This window comes from Heloderma suspectum, chromosome 2, assembly GCF_057233095.1.
Source record: "Heloderma suspectum isolate Gila_16-S chromosome 2, 16-S_ref, whole genome shotgun sequence".
In the NCBI taxonomy this organism is placed as follows: Eukaryota; Metazoa; Chordata; class Lepidosauria; order Squamata; family Helodermatidae; genus Heloderma; species Heloderma suspectum.
The window spans coordinates 219,177,788-219,196,109 of record NC_139459.1 but is presented as its reverse complement, the minus strand read 5'-3'; the positions used below and the strand labels follow the sequence as shown (position 1 = coordinate 219,196,109).

Here is an 18,322-nt window from a genome sequence, read left to right as displayed (position 1 = left end):
ACTCTGCTCTTCACCCTCAGGAGACCGTGAAACATTATGGTCTGCACATTAAGTCTGCACGTTATGTTGAGGAGAGTGGAACTGGGTTGTGATCGGCAAGTGCATTTTTTGCTTGTTTCTCTGGTAGGCTGCTGTCTTATCTGGAGCTTCTATTTTTATTTTCACTGTGCTTTATGTGATTGTAAAACATTCATGCTTTTGTATTTTATATTTGCATTGCATTGTTTTTAATGTTGTTAGCCACCTTGGGTGATTTGGATAGAAGTTTGGAAACTGGGTTGTGTGTGTGTAAATGTATGCCTACGTAGCCCAAGATAAGCAGCATAAACTCCTGAACATGCCAGTTTTGTTGAATTGCCATCAGGACATGTGAATAATAAATATGGTTGAAATAGATCTATGCCAGATATCTTCCAAAGGATAAAGGTGTGACCCACAGGTGGCTTCTATCCGACCGTTCTGGTCAGTTTGACGCTGCTTCCGTTTTCCTACCTGGTGAGGTTGTGCTGGACTTGGGTACAGTCCTTTGCATGAGACCATAGAAAGTAAGTCTGAAATCCAATGTAGAGAGTAAAATTAGCATGCGGATTGAAGACAGTTCTGCACAAATGCATATGGTGTTTGAAATGGGTGGATATGTTATATTCTTGGTCAACTGATCGTTTAGTTGTCTTGGGATATCTTGGTCCTATCCCAGAGATGAAAATGACACTTCTCAGTATGTATCAGTTATGGTTTATGAAGTGGGACACTTCTCATGTTCTGTACTTGGGGACAGTTGTATTCAACTATGCATGTCTATTATCTATACATCTCTGTATCTATATATATGGCAGTTCTGAAGAGTTGCATGCATGGTGCTGGCAAGAACCTGGCTTTCCCAACCTCTTTGTTTAATGTGAATGCCGAGCAATCATGGATTCTCCTGTCTTGTGGTCCTCCTCCTTCCCCTGCCTACTGTTCCACATGCTTAGAGAAGACCAGGGAAGAAATGGATGGGAGAAGCAGCAGATAACTTCTCTCTTGCAAATTTAAAGGCACAGGGGAAATCTCCAAGTGGAAGCCTAGCAACCATGTGTGCAATAACTTTTATTTGGATTGGCTGTATACCAGACTCCTCCAACCTGGTTTCCTCCTTATACAAGCCGCAACATCTCCAGCCAACATGCCTAATTGGCACATTGGCTGGAGCTGATGGGAGTAGTAGTTAATACACCTGGACTTATACAACCCCATCATCCCCAGATATATTGACTACAACCCCCATCATCCCTAGCCAGCATGGCTAATGTAGTCAATACATGTGGCGGGCACCGGGGGCCTGTCTAGAAGGGAGGTTTTCTCCAATGCTGCTGTGGCTTAAAGTCGTTAGGGACACATGACATCATGATGCCAACCAGCTGCATCCCTCTTAAAAAGTCGCATTTTCTGAAAGTCCTTTTATTCTGCATTTTTTACTTAAAGTGGCTCTCAGGCAGTTCCTCTGCAGTATGTTTCATCCCTTTTCATTAAATCCTGGGCATGCCTCTGTGACGTGGCTGTGACTTGGCAGTGGGGTGGGGCTGCTCCCCCCCCATTCCCTCATTTTCCTCACTTGCAGTAGGGCTGCTTTCACAGTAAGTAGCCTCCTTTTCCCATTCATAATATCAGTAGCCCTGTTTCATTCACAATAGTGGAGAAGCTAGTTTATATGTAGTGCACCATAAAGAATACACAGAGCAGAAGGAGAAAGGGCAGCCAGCTGCTATTTCGCAGTCGCACGATACACCTGCAACTTTGCAGTCACGCAATACACCTACAACTCAGGAATACACAGATGGGAAGGAGAAAGGGCGGCCAGTACAGCAAGGTGTCAGGAATTAATCTGAACTGCTAGACATCTACACGTGCTCAGATTCAGAATGGGAACAGCCAGAACAGGGGGAGGTTCCCTCTCTAGTGAGCTCTGATATGGCAAGGCCTTCTTCCCAAGACCTTGACACACAGATGGCTCAGCCTGAACGGCCACCCTTTCCTCCTCCATGAGAACCCAGGTTTCGGGGGAGGAGGAGAGTGAGGGGCATGACCTGAGGGATGCTAGAGTCCGTGGCAGAGCGAAGTGGGAAAAGTTAGAGGTGGAGCTCAGATGTTCCACCAGGTTGGCTACACGTGAAAGCCTACGTAGGAGGGAGCCACCTTAAGGGAGGGACATCCCTGCAAAGCTAGTCTGGCCAAGAAGTTCTTGCTGAGACTGCTGGCAACTTCTCTAATTTCCACTTCTGCTCCTCTTTAGCTCCTCTATTGATATTAATAAATGTGTGGATTAGCTGTTTTCAGTGCAGTCTGAGCATTTCCTAGAATTTGCATTTATAAGGAAGCTTATAACAGTGAGCCTGAAGCCTGGTATCCTGGAGTGTGTTGATTGCAAAGGGGGAGGATGAAGGATTGTGACACAAGGGAACATGGACAGGGCTGGGAGCAAGCCTCTCCAATCATGGAATTGCACTGGATCGCCCCTTCAGAGTAATGCAGTAGTTTGCTGTTTCCCTTCACAAATAGCAGCCACTGATTCATTCATGTCTCCCCTTCATAATAGTCCCCTGTTTGTGTGATTTTCCTGTGTGTTTGTAGGGAGGAGGAGGCTTAGTTTGGGTAGGGAAGAGGAGGCTGACTCCAGAGCCCTAGAAGGAAGGCAATTCCAGCCCTTTCCCTCCATGCAGAATCTAGGCACCTCCTGCCTGCCTGCCTGTCGGTCTGTCCCTGATCTTCAATATTGCTGGCTCACAGTCGGTGGATGCGAGGAAGAGAGGTGTAGGGTAAACTATCCGACATTGCTCATCTCTTCCATTAAACTTCCCTGAGCAGTGCAGCATGGAGAAGGGCGGGAGCAAGCCCCTCTTACTGTCTGAGCAGCATCTATGGGTTTGATGATGTTCACTACTAGCAGGACTCCGCCCATCCAACTGCAAAGTAAGGCAGATTAAAATGCAGTCTGACCTGTGAAAAGTGGGTTTTAAGGTAGTGTTTACGAAGCATTTTTTGCTTTGTGTGCTCCTCACAGACCAAAGCTGATTTCATGAAAACTCCGCATTAAATCTGCTTCACATTCATTGCCATGTAGATCCAGCCCAGGTTGGGGAAGGCTGCTGTATAAAGAGTGTGTGTGTGTGTAATATATAGAGAGAGTTGGATCCAGGATCTGCCCTCTGTGAACAGAAGGGCTCCATCCATGGAAGGTGCCTCTGCCTGATTTTCAGGGATCCCTTCCTTCTGCACCCCAGCTCACCCCATTCACTAGGGTCCCCCAACCTTCTGTGTAGTGTTTTCATGGGGTTGGAGAGGCTGCCAGGGGGAGCAGGGAAGTCTGCTTCTGCCAGCCCAGTTGCAATCTGGGTTGAACCCATTATTAATAATAAGCAACTGATCTCTGAACTCCCTTCTTGTTAGTAGGAGATATCCTACCCCTGCTGCCTTTCCTTTCTACACGCTGTAGATAAGAGGCTGGCTTGTAGAAAAGGCAGGACCTAATACCTGAGTGCAGATGAAGATCATTTCTATGGACGAGAAGAAGAATTCCACCTGGGATTTACAATGACTATGGCTGATGATATATCCAATCCAAAATATGTTCAGGAGGATGCTAAAAGCTCCAAACAATAGCAGGGACCCTGTATGAACACACAGACCAACCACACTGTGTTAAAAGCAAACCAATCATAATAAAACCCAACCAACCACACTGGCGTCTTTAGACAACAGCCCTGGCACAGATGAAAAGGGAATGTGCCAAACAAGTTTGCGATTGTTCCCAGAATCTGCAATATTTGTCCAGTTGCGGCTGATTCATTTCTTATCAGCAGCTTTTATTAGCTTTCTAATAAAAGCTAATTTCGTTGCAAGACACCCCCAACAGGCCCCCTCTTCCGGTGCGTCTGCCTTCTCATCACCGCTGTCACCAGCTGTTATATTGCTCCTCGTCCTCTTCCCTTGCTTGACAGGCAGAGAGGCAGGGAGCAAGCAGGCCGTGGCTTCTACTGCTCCCCCTCCTCACTGCCACCACCATCTGGGCCAGAGCGAGGGTGGAGAGGAGGAGCAACTCCAGGGGGCTCTTGTCAATGGGCCCTTGCTGGGGTGTGGGCCCTCGGCAGGAGCCTGGCCAGGCCTACCCTTGACACTGGCCTTTAGCTGAAGAAATCTTAAACGAGATAGGAAAGAGGGGGAGTTTTGTTTGTTTGGGGTTTATATCTATAAAACCTGCTGGAGTTTGGGGACCTTGCATACAAATCTAGTTTGACATTCACCCTAGACCAGGGGTGGGGAACCTATGGTCTAGACAACATCTGGAGGGCCACAGATTCCCCATGTCTACTCAGTCATTTTGGTGACCTCTGGACCCTGGTGTGTGTGTGTGTGTGTGTGTGTGTGTGGTGCGTGTGAATTGCCCAGACCACAAAAGACTTTATATAAATATAAATTATTATGCGGCTCTGTGATGCCAACCAAGGCTGTTCGAATTGTAAAATGGCAGGCTTCCACATGGTCCATGTATGTTACGCTCCTCCACTGTATTGTATTGTATCACAATTTTGCATTTCAGAAAAGGACTTGGGACCACACTACCCCAGGGAGCTCCTTCTCCCATACCAGCTCCCCATAAGGGCTGCCCTGCTTTTTAATAGCTGCAAGATGGAGAAATTCAGCAGGTGTAGTTCTTCTTTGTGGTCTCTGTGCATCACACATATGGGGCTCTGTGCCTGCGCTGAGTCTCATTCAGGAAGCTTCTATAGCTGAGGAACATTTTGGTGGGAACCCTCCCCCACTGTCCACTACGCCTGTCCAGGGGGGTACTGCCCATTCCCTCAGTTCTCTTTCGACCGCCATAGTGGATTGTCTTCTTTGGAGCTTCCTCTCTGTTAAGAAAGAGAATCGCAGCAATTTTTTCTCTTTGCTGCTGCTGAGGACCTGTGTTTTTGTGTTTTGTGCCTTTGTCGTCTCCCCATCTTGTCATCATCCAAAACAACAACAACAACATCCTTCATCGTTCATCTGTCTGTCGACCGTGGCTGCAGTGTTGCTTATGGCTGCAAAGGCACCTTTCCGTAAGTGTGTCAAGTGTGGGAGTAAGTTGCTCCCCACTGATCCTTTCTCCCTCTGCCTTTTTTGTCTGGGTGGCCATTTAACCAACTCCTGCTCCCCGTGCCAATTGTTTACTAAACAGGCATGAAATAACAGATTGGACAGGCTTAAGGCAGAACTGTGGAGAAGGGCATTACTGGCTACAGACCCAAAGAACGCTCCAGGGTCTTTTGCGATGGCAACGATGTCTTCGCCTAAGTCCATGTCTCCTCACCCGTCAACTTCGACAGAACAGGCTGACCCTCCAACTCCAGGGTGCTCCTTAGCACTCTCGGTCATGAGAAAGATCACTAAAAAGGCAAAGATTCCAAAGTTGGAATCTAATGGCCTTAAAAAACAGAAGAAAAAGAGAGCTGCTGAAAAATCTCCCAAGCCGAAGATTCTGGCACCTCCTCCTTTGTTGGATTCACCAGTTCGTGTCTTGTCACTGGTACTGACTGCTCCAGTCATTGAGCCAGTGTTGACCATGTCTAAGGGTGAACTCTTGGACTTCTCGCCTCCACTACCAGTCTTTCGGGATCGATAGACTTCTCCATCTGGAGATCGTCAATCACCTATGAGACAGGAAGCCTCACATTGTCGTATTCCATCTCCTCCTTGGGACCAAGAGCGCTGGTTTCATCCTGGGCTGTGTCGTTCCCCCTATGGGGATCGCCACTTCGACTATCATTACAGGGAGAGGTCATGGTCTCCACATGGTGACTGCGATAGGGGTTCAGAGTGGTCTTGTCCTCCACAACACCCCTGCCACTTCAAGGACTGGCATGCTCTTCGGGATCGAGAGTACTTTGTTAATCGCTCCAGATATATGGGAGCAGTTTCACCTCGGCATGTACTGCAGGCATCAGATACTATTTCTCACCCCCTGTGAGGGAGGAGTTCCTCGTGCCTCCACCAGTGCCACCCCGTTCCTCTTTGTTACTATGGAGTCAGCGGCAGTCACCTAAAATGACTCAGTTGGAACCACAGCTGGCCCCGCCTGCAGGTTCTTCGCCATGGGCAGCCTGGCATCATGAGTCAGCTGATGATTACCAGTCGGATTCATTTTCATATCCCTCTATTCCGCCTTCCATCCCATCTCCGGATGACGTAGTGGGATCTCAGGAGGGAGTGTCTCCCTCGGAGGACATGTTCAGCTTCACTGAACAAATCAGTAGGGTGGCCCATTCTTTGGGCATTGAAGTACAGCAACCGGAGGAGCATGTCCAGGACCCCATTTTCGATGCAGTCCATACTGAATCGTTGAAACTGGTTGCGGTGCCTTTCCTCCCGACCCTCCTTCGCACCGTTCATCAGTCCTGGAAGGCTCCATCTTCCATGGCCCTGACATCTAAATGTCTTGAATTCCTCTATAGGGTGCAGGAGAAGGACACGGCGTTCTTGTATCTCCACCCGAAACCCAACTCCATCATCGTGGAGTGGGTGCAGGGATGGTTACAGAAACCTCACGCATCGCCTGTTGACAAAGAAGGTAGAAGGCTGGATCTCTTGGGCAGGAGAATGTACTCCTCTGCTGCCCTGGGACTCCGTGTGGCCAATTATCAGGCCATGATGGCCAGTTACCAACTGTTCCTGTGCGGGGGTAATGGACTCCCTTTGTGCCTACCTTTCGGAAGATCAGAAGGACCTTGCCAGGGTCTTCCGTACTGAAGCTGTCAGGCTGTTGAGACAGCGAATTAATAGCTCACAGCATGAGGCAGATTGTAGCATCAAGTCGATGGTTGGCGCCATCGCCCTCAGGAGGCATGCTTGGCTGAGATCTGTGGGCTTGATTGCTGAAGCCAGGTCTTGGATAGAAGATTTGCCCTTTGATGGCGAAGGGCTCTTTAACGCAAAAACAAATGAACATATGGACTCTGTCCAGGAAGCGAAGACAACCATCCATAAAATGGGCTTGGGCCCTCAACCCACGGAGCATCAGTAGAAGCCAGGGGTTGGACTCAATGGTCTTATAGGCCCCTTCCAACCGTACAATTATATGAAGCTGCAGGTGGTTTCAGACTGAACCGTATGTGACCAAACAGCTATCTGACTGATACCAACGCTACCAGCCTGCCCAACAGCAGAAAAAGCAGACAGCTCAATCTTCCAAGTTTCGTCAAGGTTGTGGCAGGTCTGAGTCATCTTTGAAGCATCACCTTTGACTTTCAGACATTTATTTCCCCAGGCCTCCCCAGTCTGCCTGTGTTCGGTTCCATTCTGGCTCGTTTCCTACCAACTTGGAATGCAATAACATCGGACACCTGGGTGTTAGATATACTTGCTTGGGATTACATGATAGAATTTCATACTCTTCCCCCTGCCCCCGGGACTCTTCACTTCACTCCATCGCAAGCTATCTTTCTGGAGACTTCCACCTTGCTTCAAAATGGAGCTATCCAGAGCGTTCTTCCATTCCAGCCAGAAGATGGCTTCTTTTCTCGGTATTTCATCGTACTGAAACGGGATAGAGGCCTCCATCCCATTATGGACCTAAGGGACCTAAACAGGTTCATCATCCTCAGAATGATCATGTTGGCTATGATTCTTCCCCTTCTTCAAAAGAATGTTTGGTTTGCCACCATAGACCTGAAAGATGCGTATTTTTCACATAGTGATCGTGGATGCCCGCCACCGGTACCTACACTTTATCAGCAGCACCGACATGTTCCAATTCCAGGTTCTGTCCTTTGGTCTGGTGACTACCCCGATAGTTTTAATGAAATGTATGGTGGTTGTGTGCAAGTGTCTGAGACTACAGGGCATCGAAGTTTATCATTACCTGGACGACTGGCTCCTTGTGTCAGACTCCAAAAGGGATCTTTATCATGCCATCGAGATTGTTCTGAACCTTCTGGGTGTGCTGGACCTCTGTGTCAACACAGAAAAATCAACTTTGGAACCTACTCAATGCCTTCAATTTATAGGAGCGCTACTGGATTCAACAGTTGTGTGCACCTCCCTCCCTCCCTCGAAACTGACGGCATCAGCTGGTTACTCTTGCGGAGACTGTTTTTCTTCAAAGATGGGTCACCACTCACGCCATTCAGATCTTGATGGGTCATATGGCAGCTACAGTCATGGTTGTCCGATGAGCGAGACTTTGGATGTGATTGCTACAAAACTGGTTGCTCCGAAACTTCAATTCCACCTCCGATGCTTGACGTTGTCGACTCACGATTCTGGATGACATGTTGACGTCCCTTCTTTGGTGGATGCATGTGTACAACTTGACCCGAGGCATGCCTTTCGTCCAACCACCTCCTAAATGAATTCTGACAACGGATGCATCTCTCTCCAGGTGGGGAGAACACTGCCGTCCATTTAAGACCCCTTAAGGGACTTTGGTCTGCGAAAGAAAAGAAGTGCCACATAAACCTCTTGGAGTTTCTTGTGGTCTGGAAAGTGATGCGAGCTTTCAAGCCTTACCTTCAAGGTCAACATGTACGAATCCTGACCGACAATACAACAGTTTTGTGGCGCATCCAGAAGGAAGGTGGGACGCACTCTTCCAGACTTGTGACCCACACCCAGGACATTTTCCAATGGACAATTCAACGGGGCACGTTTTTGAGTGCTCTTCACATCGCGGGTCAGGACAATGTTTTGGCAGATGCCCTAAGTCGGGCGTACCGGTCACCTCATGAGTGGCAGATGTCAGCTTCCATTCTGGATCATCTCTTTCTGAACTGAGGCCATCCCTCAACAGATCCGTTGGCAACTCCAGTGAATGCCGTGTGCCCTCACTTCTGCACGAGAGCAGGGATCAGCCAATCATCTTTGAGCGATGCTTTCCAGATAAACTGGCGAGGGGAACTTTTTAGTCTGTTCCCGCCATTTCCTCTTTTCTCCAAGGTACTCCAAAAGAGAGCACACAACAAGACGGACTGCATCCTAATTGCTCCTTGGTGGCCGAGACAGCCATGGTTTCCGATTCTACTGTGCCTGTCAAGACGACAGTTCCGGTATCTTCTGCAGGTTCCAGACCTGATTTTTTGGGACCAAGGCAAGATTTGTCACCCTGATCTCGACACCCTAAAGTTAACGGCTTGGTGGATTTGGCAATAAATATTTTCCTCGAGTTCCACCCGGGGTTCAGGCAATCCTGGATGCTGCTAGGAAGCCGGCTACCCATCGGTCCTATGCTGCAAAGTGGTCTTCCTTCGTGGATTTTGCAAATCTTCATGCATTGGATCCGCTTCATGAATCAGTTGACAATGTTCTCTTCTTTCTGCATAGTTTGTTTCAAAAAGGTTTAAAGCTTTCGTCGATATGAATTTATTTGGTGGCTCTTTTTTCAGAGGGCCAATTCCGGGTTTCTCTCTTTTTACTCACCCTACTGCTTGTCAGTTGCTGCGGGGTCTAAAGAACTTGAATCCTCCAGTTTGAACTTTGGTCCCACAATGGAATCTCTTTGTTATCCTCCATGCCCTTCTCTCAAAGCCCTTCAAGCTACTGGCCGTGACAGACCTGCACCTGTTATCATGGAAAGTTGCCTTCTTGGTCGCTATCACGTTCTCTTGATGTGCAAGTGAAATTTGTGCCTTGCGAGTGGATCATCCCTACATGATCTTCCATAAGGACAAGGCTGACCTCAGACCAGACATTGACTTTCTCCTGAAAGTGGTCTCTGATTTCCATGTCAACCAAACCATCTCATTACCAGCTTTCTTCCCAGATCCTCCTTCTGCCCCGGAGAGGAAATTGCACGCTCTCGATGTCAGGAGAGCACTGTCTTTTTATAGATCCAGGATAGCATCGTTCTGTACCGCACAGTGCCTTTTTGTTTGTTACAGGGGCTCCAAGAAGGGTTCTCCTGTCTTCTCCCAAAGATTAGCTTCATGGATTGTGCAAACCATTTGTCTGGCTTATGAGTTTGTGAAGCACTACAAACTCGATATCAAGGCACGTTCCGACTGTGCCTTTGCACGAGCCGTTCTGTTGTCAGTCTTGGCATAAGACACCTATCCACCACGAGTAAGAGAGCTTGTTAATCTCCCCATATGTGTGATGCACAGAGACCACAAAGAAGAAATGCAGGATGCTTACATGGAACTGTAGTTCTTCAAGTGGTCACCCGTGCATTCACACAACTCTCCCACCATCTCAACTTCGATGTCAATGTCGAATTCATTGTTGGTACCGAGGTGTGATTGGTTTCCCTTGAGTCCAAGGCCACTTTAGGCGGTCTCAAGGAACTGAAGGAATGGGCAGGAACCCCCTGGACATGTGCAGTGGACGGTGGGGGAGGATTCCCGCCAAAACGTTAATCAGCTATAGAAACATCCCAAATGAGACTCAGCCCAGGTGCAGAGCCCCATATGTGTGAATGCACAGATGACCACGCGAAGAACTCCAGTTACAGGTAAGCAACCTGCATTTTTTCCTGGCAGGGGGAACCCTATGCAAGAGGCAGTCAGACTGTAGGTGTTGGTCTGCTGCTCCATCTATGACTGAGTAATATGGGGAGGGGAAAGAAGATTAGTGCTCAGTTGTGTGGTTCCTTGGAATATAATGCAGCCCAGAGGCACATCTGTTATTCTGGCTCTGTTGACCAACTGCAGATCTGGGTGAAGGTTATGATCGATCACTGCTACATGTACTGTCCCTGCTCCCTGACTATTCAGCCAGAGGGAGATACTTATGAGACTTGAAAACTTGCATCCAGCCCTTTAATGCTAAAATAATAATAGTCATTTAACTCAGCCTTCCCCAACCTGATGCAGTGGCCTCCAGATGTTTGGACTTTCAATTCCCATCAGTCCTAGCCAGCGTGGCTAATTGTAAGGGATTATGGGAGTTATAGTCTAAAACATCTGGAGGGCACCAGGTTGGGGAAGGCTCATTTAACCTAGGACCAGCCTACACAGCTGATTTAGTGCGAGTGACAGCACATCATGGTCTTTTGCGACAGATGGTACTGTCACCAATCTGTAGCAACCCCGCAGCTTCCCTCTGGAAACAGCGCATTTTCAGAAAGTCCTTTTAGGGCACAATCCTATGCATGTTTAAACAGAAGAAAGTCCTACAATTCCCAGCATTCCCCAGCCACAATAGTGCAGTAGCTGCTTTCCCATTCACTGTTTACAGCCTGTTTTTCCCATTCATAAGAGGGCAGTAGTGCTGTTTCAGGAATCCACAATAGCGCAGTGGCTGCTTTACCCATTAACAGTATGTAGCCTGTTTTTCCCATTTAGAAGAGTGCAGTAGCACTGTTTCAAGCATTCACAATAGCACAGTAGCTGCTTCACCCATTCAGATTATGCAGCCTGTTTTTCCCATTCACAATAGCACAGTATCTTTTAATCTTTCACAGTATCTTTTAATCTTTCCTAAAGGTGGATGAGAGGGGAGAGGTGTGGGGTAAACTACAGGGGCTTAATTCAGTGCTTCCAGTAAACTTCCCTGAGCAGGGGAGCATGAACAGGGGCGAGGAACACATCTCTCGCATTCGCTGAGCAGCACCTATGAGGTCGATGACATTCAGTTCTACTCCACATGTGCAACCCCAAAGTATAGGGATTTCAAATGCTGTGTGACCCGTGAAAGCTGGTTTTTATGTAATGTATACTCTACTTTTCTTGCTTCGTGTGACCCTGATGGACCAAAGTGATTTCATGAAAATCTGGATATAACCAGAAAGCGCTTCTCATTACGTTTCCATGTAGATGGAGCTTTCTTCTGTGGGACCAACTCTGTTACAAAGCCTTTTAAAAATAATTCTGTTTAGGGTGTAGCCTTGCTTTTGTGACCAGGGTGCATTAAAAGAAGGGACATCTGTCATCACATCTGATAGTTTCCCAACATCTAATAAGGAAAATTGGAAATGTATTCTAAGTTAACTAAAGGAGTTGCTGTGGCGACTGAGGCAAGAGAATTAGCTCCTTTTATGGGGGTCTGAGTGTGTGTGTGTGTGTGTGTGTGTGTATGTGTAAGTAACTTCCCTACTGCTGAGAATGCATATTTTCATATTTCAATCTCATAAATATGTAAGTTTGTACATTACTTTCCAAAAACTGTCAGTTCCAGAATGTTGAAATGTTGTCCATACTGGCAAAGCTGTGAGATCTTGTTATCAATCTGGATGGCCTACCTCAAGCCAACTCAAAGGTGCAGTTGGCTGGCAAAGTGCAAGGAGCAGTTTAGTGTGTAACAACACCCACCTGTATGCAGAGTGAGAAAACAGGTACTGTGGCTATTTAGTAGGCACCATTGGATCCAGTAGGTAAATTACTGTAGAACTGACACTTTGTGAAGAAGCTACAAAGAGTGGCAGTACTTACCTTTAACCCACATTGGCCCTGCGTGGGCATCCCGAAACACGATCGCGTGTGGCTTCCGCCTAGTGAACAGTAAATAGTACGCTATCCAGCTTAAGGCCAGGCTCTTGAGGACGGACAGGAAAATCCAGACATCTTTCACCGTAATGGCCACCTTGTTAAAGATCATGCTGCAGATGAAAGCACTGCCCAGAAACACCACATTCATGGCCATCAGTCCGGAGAAAAGCTGCCCAGCCTTCTGAGCCTGCTTGTCTCTGCGCAAGAGTGAAGAGCAATGCCGGTGTAGCCATGACTTCTCATAGTGGATCTTCCAGCCCCCATCTTGGGTCGAAGTGGACTCATCTCTTCCAGCTTCCTGGGGCTGGTGTCTCTGCCATGCTTCTGCTTTGCTCTCCATGGCTAAGTGCCTATTGGGCTCGGCTGCCTGATAGGAAGGAGTCGGTATTTCTAGTCCTCCTATGGCATTAAACAAAGTTGGTTTTTGAGGGCATCACTTTAGGGTCAAGAGGCTGCTGTTGGATCAGACTTATCCAGCTTTTGGCTCCAAAAGGAAACAGAAAATATCAATGGGATGGGTTTGGAGGGCTTCATATGATGCTCCCCAAGACCGACCACTGATCAATCAAGCTCAGCTCTGCCTACACCAGGGGTGGGGAATGTGTGGCCCTCCAGATGTTTTTGGATTCCAACTCCCATAATCCCTGGCTAATGGCCATGCTGGCTGGGTCTGATGGGAGTTGGAGTCCAACAACATCTGGAGGGGCACAGGTTCTCCACCTCTGGTCTACACAGTGGCTGGCTGCAGCTCACCAAGGTCCTTCCCAGCCCTATCTGGAGAAGCCACCACTTTGGATGGCTTTAAAGGGGGATGGACAAATTCCTGGAGAATAAGGCTATCAATGGCTACTAGTCCTGATGGCTATGTGCTACCTCCAGGACCAGAGGCAGTGAGCCTGTGCACACCATTGCTGGGTAACTTGGGTGGGAGGGTGCTGTTGCATTTGTGCCCTGCTTGTGGGTTTCCTGTGGGCAGCTGGTCGGCCACTGTGTGAACAGAATGCTGGACTAGATGGACCCTTGGTCTGAGACAGCAGGGCTCTTCTTATGTTCTTATGTTCCTATGCGATGCCAGGGATCGATGGAACCTTCTGCATGCAAAGCACATGCTCTACCGTTGAGATCAGAGCAGGATGGCCCAGGCTTAATCTGAACCAGGTTAAGCCATGCAAATATCCTAAGCCTATTTATACACCACTATAGATCATGTGAAGAAATAGTGCTTTGAACATGTGCAAAGTTCTGCCCTCTTGCCACTGAATAATCAGCGCCAGCCACCACATGTATAAGAGGGAGGGCTGCCCCAAGGAGAGAGAATGAATTTCATGCAGCTTTGGCTTCTCTTTTCCTTTTAAAATATTAAGTACTTGAGAGCTACCACAGTAGCACTGGTCAGAATTTGACACTGTGCAGGATGAAGTGGAGCATCTTTTGAAGCTGTTCCATCTTCCACACAAAAATGCAAAAAAGATTGGGGCGGGGGGAGATCTTCCCTGAAAATTTCCAGTTTTTTTTCTGGGCCTTGACATCTCTATTTATACATTCATAAAAGTATCCTAAATAATGTTAACATATTCCTAAACGATGAGGCTGTTGGCAATTTAAGACTGATAAACAACAGAAGATTTTGGCAAGAGACGAGTTGCTAGATCAAAGTTCCTTCACACTCTGCAAGGTATGACTTGGTAAATAATTAAGAATTGAACTCACGGAGTCAGAGTGCCAGTGATCTTTAATTTACTTTTTGGGGTCAGGCTATTACAATATTAGGCAAATTGAACACTATTATTATTAGCCAACATTTCTGGAAACTGTATAGATGTCAAAAAAAATCAGACAAAGTGCTTCCAGACGGAAGGCTCCTAGTGAATGCAACCAATCAAAAGACTTTGTGCAGCTATTGTCTGTCTTTTTTTCCTTAAGGGTTTTTTTTCTGGTAAGAAAAAGGGTGGGAGAAGCAGTGGGGAAACCGAGGAGGGCTACAATTAAATGTCTGGAATCCCTGTAAAATTCTGTGACTGAGGCAGTATGAATGCAGAATGAAAGCCTCCTCTAGAAGTATGCACGGTGTTATGGACAAGCTGTTCATGGTTCCCTTTTCTCTGTGTGTCTGGCTGCTTCCAGAGGAGGCTTTTATTATGTGTTGCATGCACTGAAATTTATTGTGTATGTGTGTGTGTGTCCAGATGTTGTCAGCTTCAGTTTGTAGCCTTCCCATGCTTTCCCACTGCTCCTTCTGTCTTTTTCCTTACTGTGGAAAATCCATTCAGGAGAGAAAAAAAACCAGAATAGCTGCACAATCCCTTTAGGTCAGCCTTCCTCAACCTGGTGTCCCCCAGATTGTAGGACTACAACTTCCATCGTGCCCAGCCAGGTTGGGGAAGTGTGGTTTCGCATGGCAGCACTAGGAGGCCTTCATCTGGAAGCACCCTTGGTAACGGGGCAGCGGCTCTGAAAGCAGAGTATGGCTTACGGAAATGTTGGGTTGGTCAGAGCAGTCCCCCCTTTAAAATGCATTCATTGCATCTTGTTGCAAAAAAGATAATGTGAAATTATCCATACAAATTCCACTTCACGAGCAACAGCTGAGTTCTATGTAGGTGTCAATCAAGCGAGGTACAAGCGTGATTGGAAGGGCTGTCACAACGAGCAATGCAAGAGCATATTCTTCTCAATATATGAAACTGGCAATAAATGTTCAGCACTAATGGTTCCCATTCTCAGAATGGGGGAAGGCTAAAGGGCTCTCGGGACCTCCCCCATCCACCCCAACCCTTTCCATTCAGTTTTTTAGTATTATCTTCACCTCCTTTCGTTTTCCTTAATTTTGTTTCCCCTTTTTGTTAAGTGGTTGTGGCACATCTGAAAGCATTATGGAAAGCAACGATACCCCAGTTTCACTATTGAAAACATAAACAGCACAAATGTATGGATGTCTACTTAGCAGTAAGACACACTCACTTCAATGGGGCTTGCACCTGGTGAAGTGGGTAAAGGACTGCAGCCTTAAGCTGCAATCTTATACCCACTTACCTGGGAGTAAGTCCCAGTGAACTCAGTGGGACTTACCTCTGAGTATACACGTATACTGAGTATTGCACTCTAAGTTACCAAAAATTTGAAAGTGCATGTAGGAATGGAGCAGAGATGGGGAATAAAATGGAGAGCAGGTAAAAAAACGATTTGTGAGTTCCCTAGATCTGATGTTGTACACCATGGTACTAATCTAATGTAAAAATTGACTAATTAAAAACAATCAAGGTCTTTCTCTCACTTTTCTATTTCACAACTACAAATGTAATGCCAAAATATTGCAATATCCTTCAATACTTTTATTTTATATCAAATTGACTTTTAGGTGCCTCAGGTTGGTATCTGGTTTTTTTTCAGCTTAATATGTTGCTTTATGTGTCTTCTTAAAACAAAATAGAATGATAAGAAGAGCCATGCTAGAAAAGACTTTGAGTGCCAACATAAATGAATAATTCTTGTTTAACTCCAGGATAACAGGTATTTAAAATATTTCTCAATGGAATAAAAAAAAAACATTTTGCAATTTGTTACTGAACATTTCACCTTTTTATAAGCAACCCTAAATGTCTTGCTTAAGAACTTTTCAATATGACTATTTTTCTTCAAGGAAAAAAACCCAGACACCATCCTATGTTCAGATTTTGCCTTCTGATAAAATTTACTACACTTTTCTTTTGACCCAAAGTTACAACAACAACAACAACAACACACACACACACACACACACACACACAGACCCTACTCTAGGCATGACATAGTAACCCCTTCTTTAAGAAAATAAATTAATCCAATACTGTTGGGGCAGGGATCTCTTCAGTAGAGTTCTGCTTAATGTTAGCAACTGGTACAGTAAACAGAGCAGTGTGATCTGTCATGGTCACTTAACAGAAAATTAAGTTGGGGGCAGATAGCATATAGGAAAATCCCATGCATGACGTAAGTGAGTAACCTTTATGGAAAGTTCAGACAGTGGGGAGCAGTTCAAAAGACAATTGAGAAGAACTTCAAAATATACATCTCAAACTTATTGAGCAGGGCAGCCTTTCCTATCCTGCCGCCCTCCAGATATTGGACTATAACTGCCATCCTCCATAGCTAGTGGTCACCAGTGGACATGGTGGTAGTTGTAGTCAAACACATCTGGAGGGCACCAGGTTGGGGAAGGCTGGTATAGATCGAGCCGGCATAAGTCTTGGACTGTGAATCTTCCACTGTTTCATACCCAGGCCCACCTTTAACCCCAACCTATGACATGGAATTTGCAGGGTATTTATTAGTTTTGCCCTGTATGTCCATCTGTCTTCATTCTGTAGGGGTGACCAGAGATGAAAAGGAGGACATCAAGGCTCCTATAGCTTTAATAATTGTGCAGAAGACGGAATGTTTGCTGATGCTGTTTTCTTGTCCTTGTGTAACAAGCTGCAACTGACATAATTCGCTTTTCTGCATAACTATTAAAGGCAACATTATTCTGTTCTCCATTGGAACCTGGTCTCTCCCAGGCTGCCTGTTTCTCTTTAAAATCGACAACCAGTGCCATAAAAATGGTGATGCCACTGGTACAAACTAGGTGCAATCTGCTTGTGGATCTTAACCTACAGGATGAAGAAAATTTAACATAGGCAGCTTTGGCATTACACAGACCTCCAACACCATGGCAATCATGATCAAGCAAGAAGAAATCTGTGAATGCCCTCCTTAAATTGCGAATGTCCAACTGATGCAAATGCTCCCCACATGCACAAGCCATGTGTTATTATTTTGACATGACAAAGCCAAAGAACTAATTTAGATGTTGAATTTTAATTGTATCTCATATGCCCTGTCTTGGACTTCAGGTTTGGCTTGGGATCTGCGTTGCCTTTATCAACAGGGTTCTCTGCACCTCTCCACACAACCAGGCATGGCCTCTCAAGAGCACAGCATAAAAAAGAGCCATCATGGAGTTAAAAGGAGCAATCTACGGACCTTGTATCTGTGCAACTGCTACTCATTTCAATATGGTTTGTTGCAAGAGTCCTGAATGGATTCCTTGAATGCTAACAGGGCTTGGTAGATGTGCTCATAGGTCTATGGTGCTCTTAGCTCATCCTACATCTTCAGGTAACCAGGTTAAATGCCCAGATCCATTTAGGGTGTGTCTCCAGTGCTAACAGCACCCACATATTTAGGGTAGATACAAGCCCTTATTTTGTAGCAGTGGTAATTAGAATTGGATTGTCCCTTGTGTGCAAATTTGGAAGCAGGATTTTTCAGACTATTCCATCCTGATTAGAACTCTTCAGATCATATTTCAAAAGGACCATTGAGATGCAGCTTTCCTGTAGTCAGAAAGCTCCCTGGAACACAATCCTTGCCTAGCCACAGTTGGTCAAACTAAAACCCCCGGCCAAGGGGAGGGTGCAGAAAATGCAGTCCAAGGAGCCTCACCTCACTCTCCTTACCTCAGCACTGACCACTGGCAGTTTCTGCAGAAAAATCCAAGTGTCAGAGGCTGTCTGTTCTACATCTTCAGGGAAATAAAACTAAAAACAGGTGATCAAAAAATCCATTTCTTCTCCAGGACTGAGAAGTATTTTCTTCTTAGAAGGACCGAGATGTAGTCACAGGCAAGTAGAGCTGCCAATGGAAAGTGGAGTTTGCATTGATTTCCCCCCCTGTTTACTTTGGGGATAGTCTTGTCATTATATTAATTACCAGGCTGAGAGGTTCATTAGCCCTGGAGAGTCCAACCAATGGGAATCAACCACCTTCTTCTGCACCTGCTTGGTCTGCTCATGTCAACAGTCTTTGTCTGCAGGGCTGGATGTACAGAGTGCAAAACCACAAGCTTCATGACTAATGCCACAGAGGCT

The 18,322-nt window shown here is 46.3% G+C and overlaps 1 protein-coding gene across 1 annotated transcript in view; it reads right to left on the bottom strand.

Moving 5' to 3' along the window:
- OTOP3 (otopetrin 3) overlaps positions 1 to 18,322 on the bottom strand; it is a 26,938-nt gene extending 8,616 nt beyond the window's left edge. The window contains exons 1-4 of the mRNA XM_084838025.1: positions 17,912 to 18,322; positions 12,378 to 12,833; positions 3,511 to 3,647; positions 493 to 551 (exon numbers count right to left, since the gene is read on the bottom strand). Of these exons, the coding sequence (XP_084694151.1) occupies positions 493 to 551; positions 3,511 to 3,647; positions 12,378 to 12,774 (593 nt within the window). The 5' untranslated portion in view covers positions 12,775 to 12,833; positions 17,912 to 18,322. The remainder of the gene's footprint in view (positions 1 to 492; positions 552 to 3,510; positions 3,648 to 12,377; positions 12,834 to 17,911) is intronic.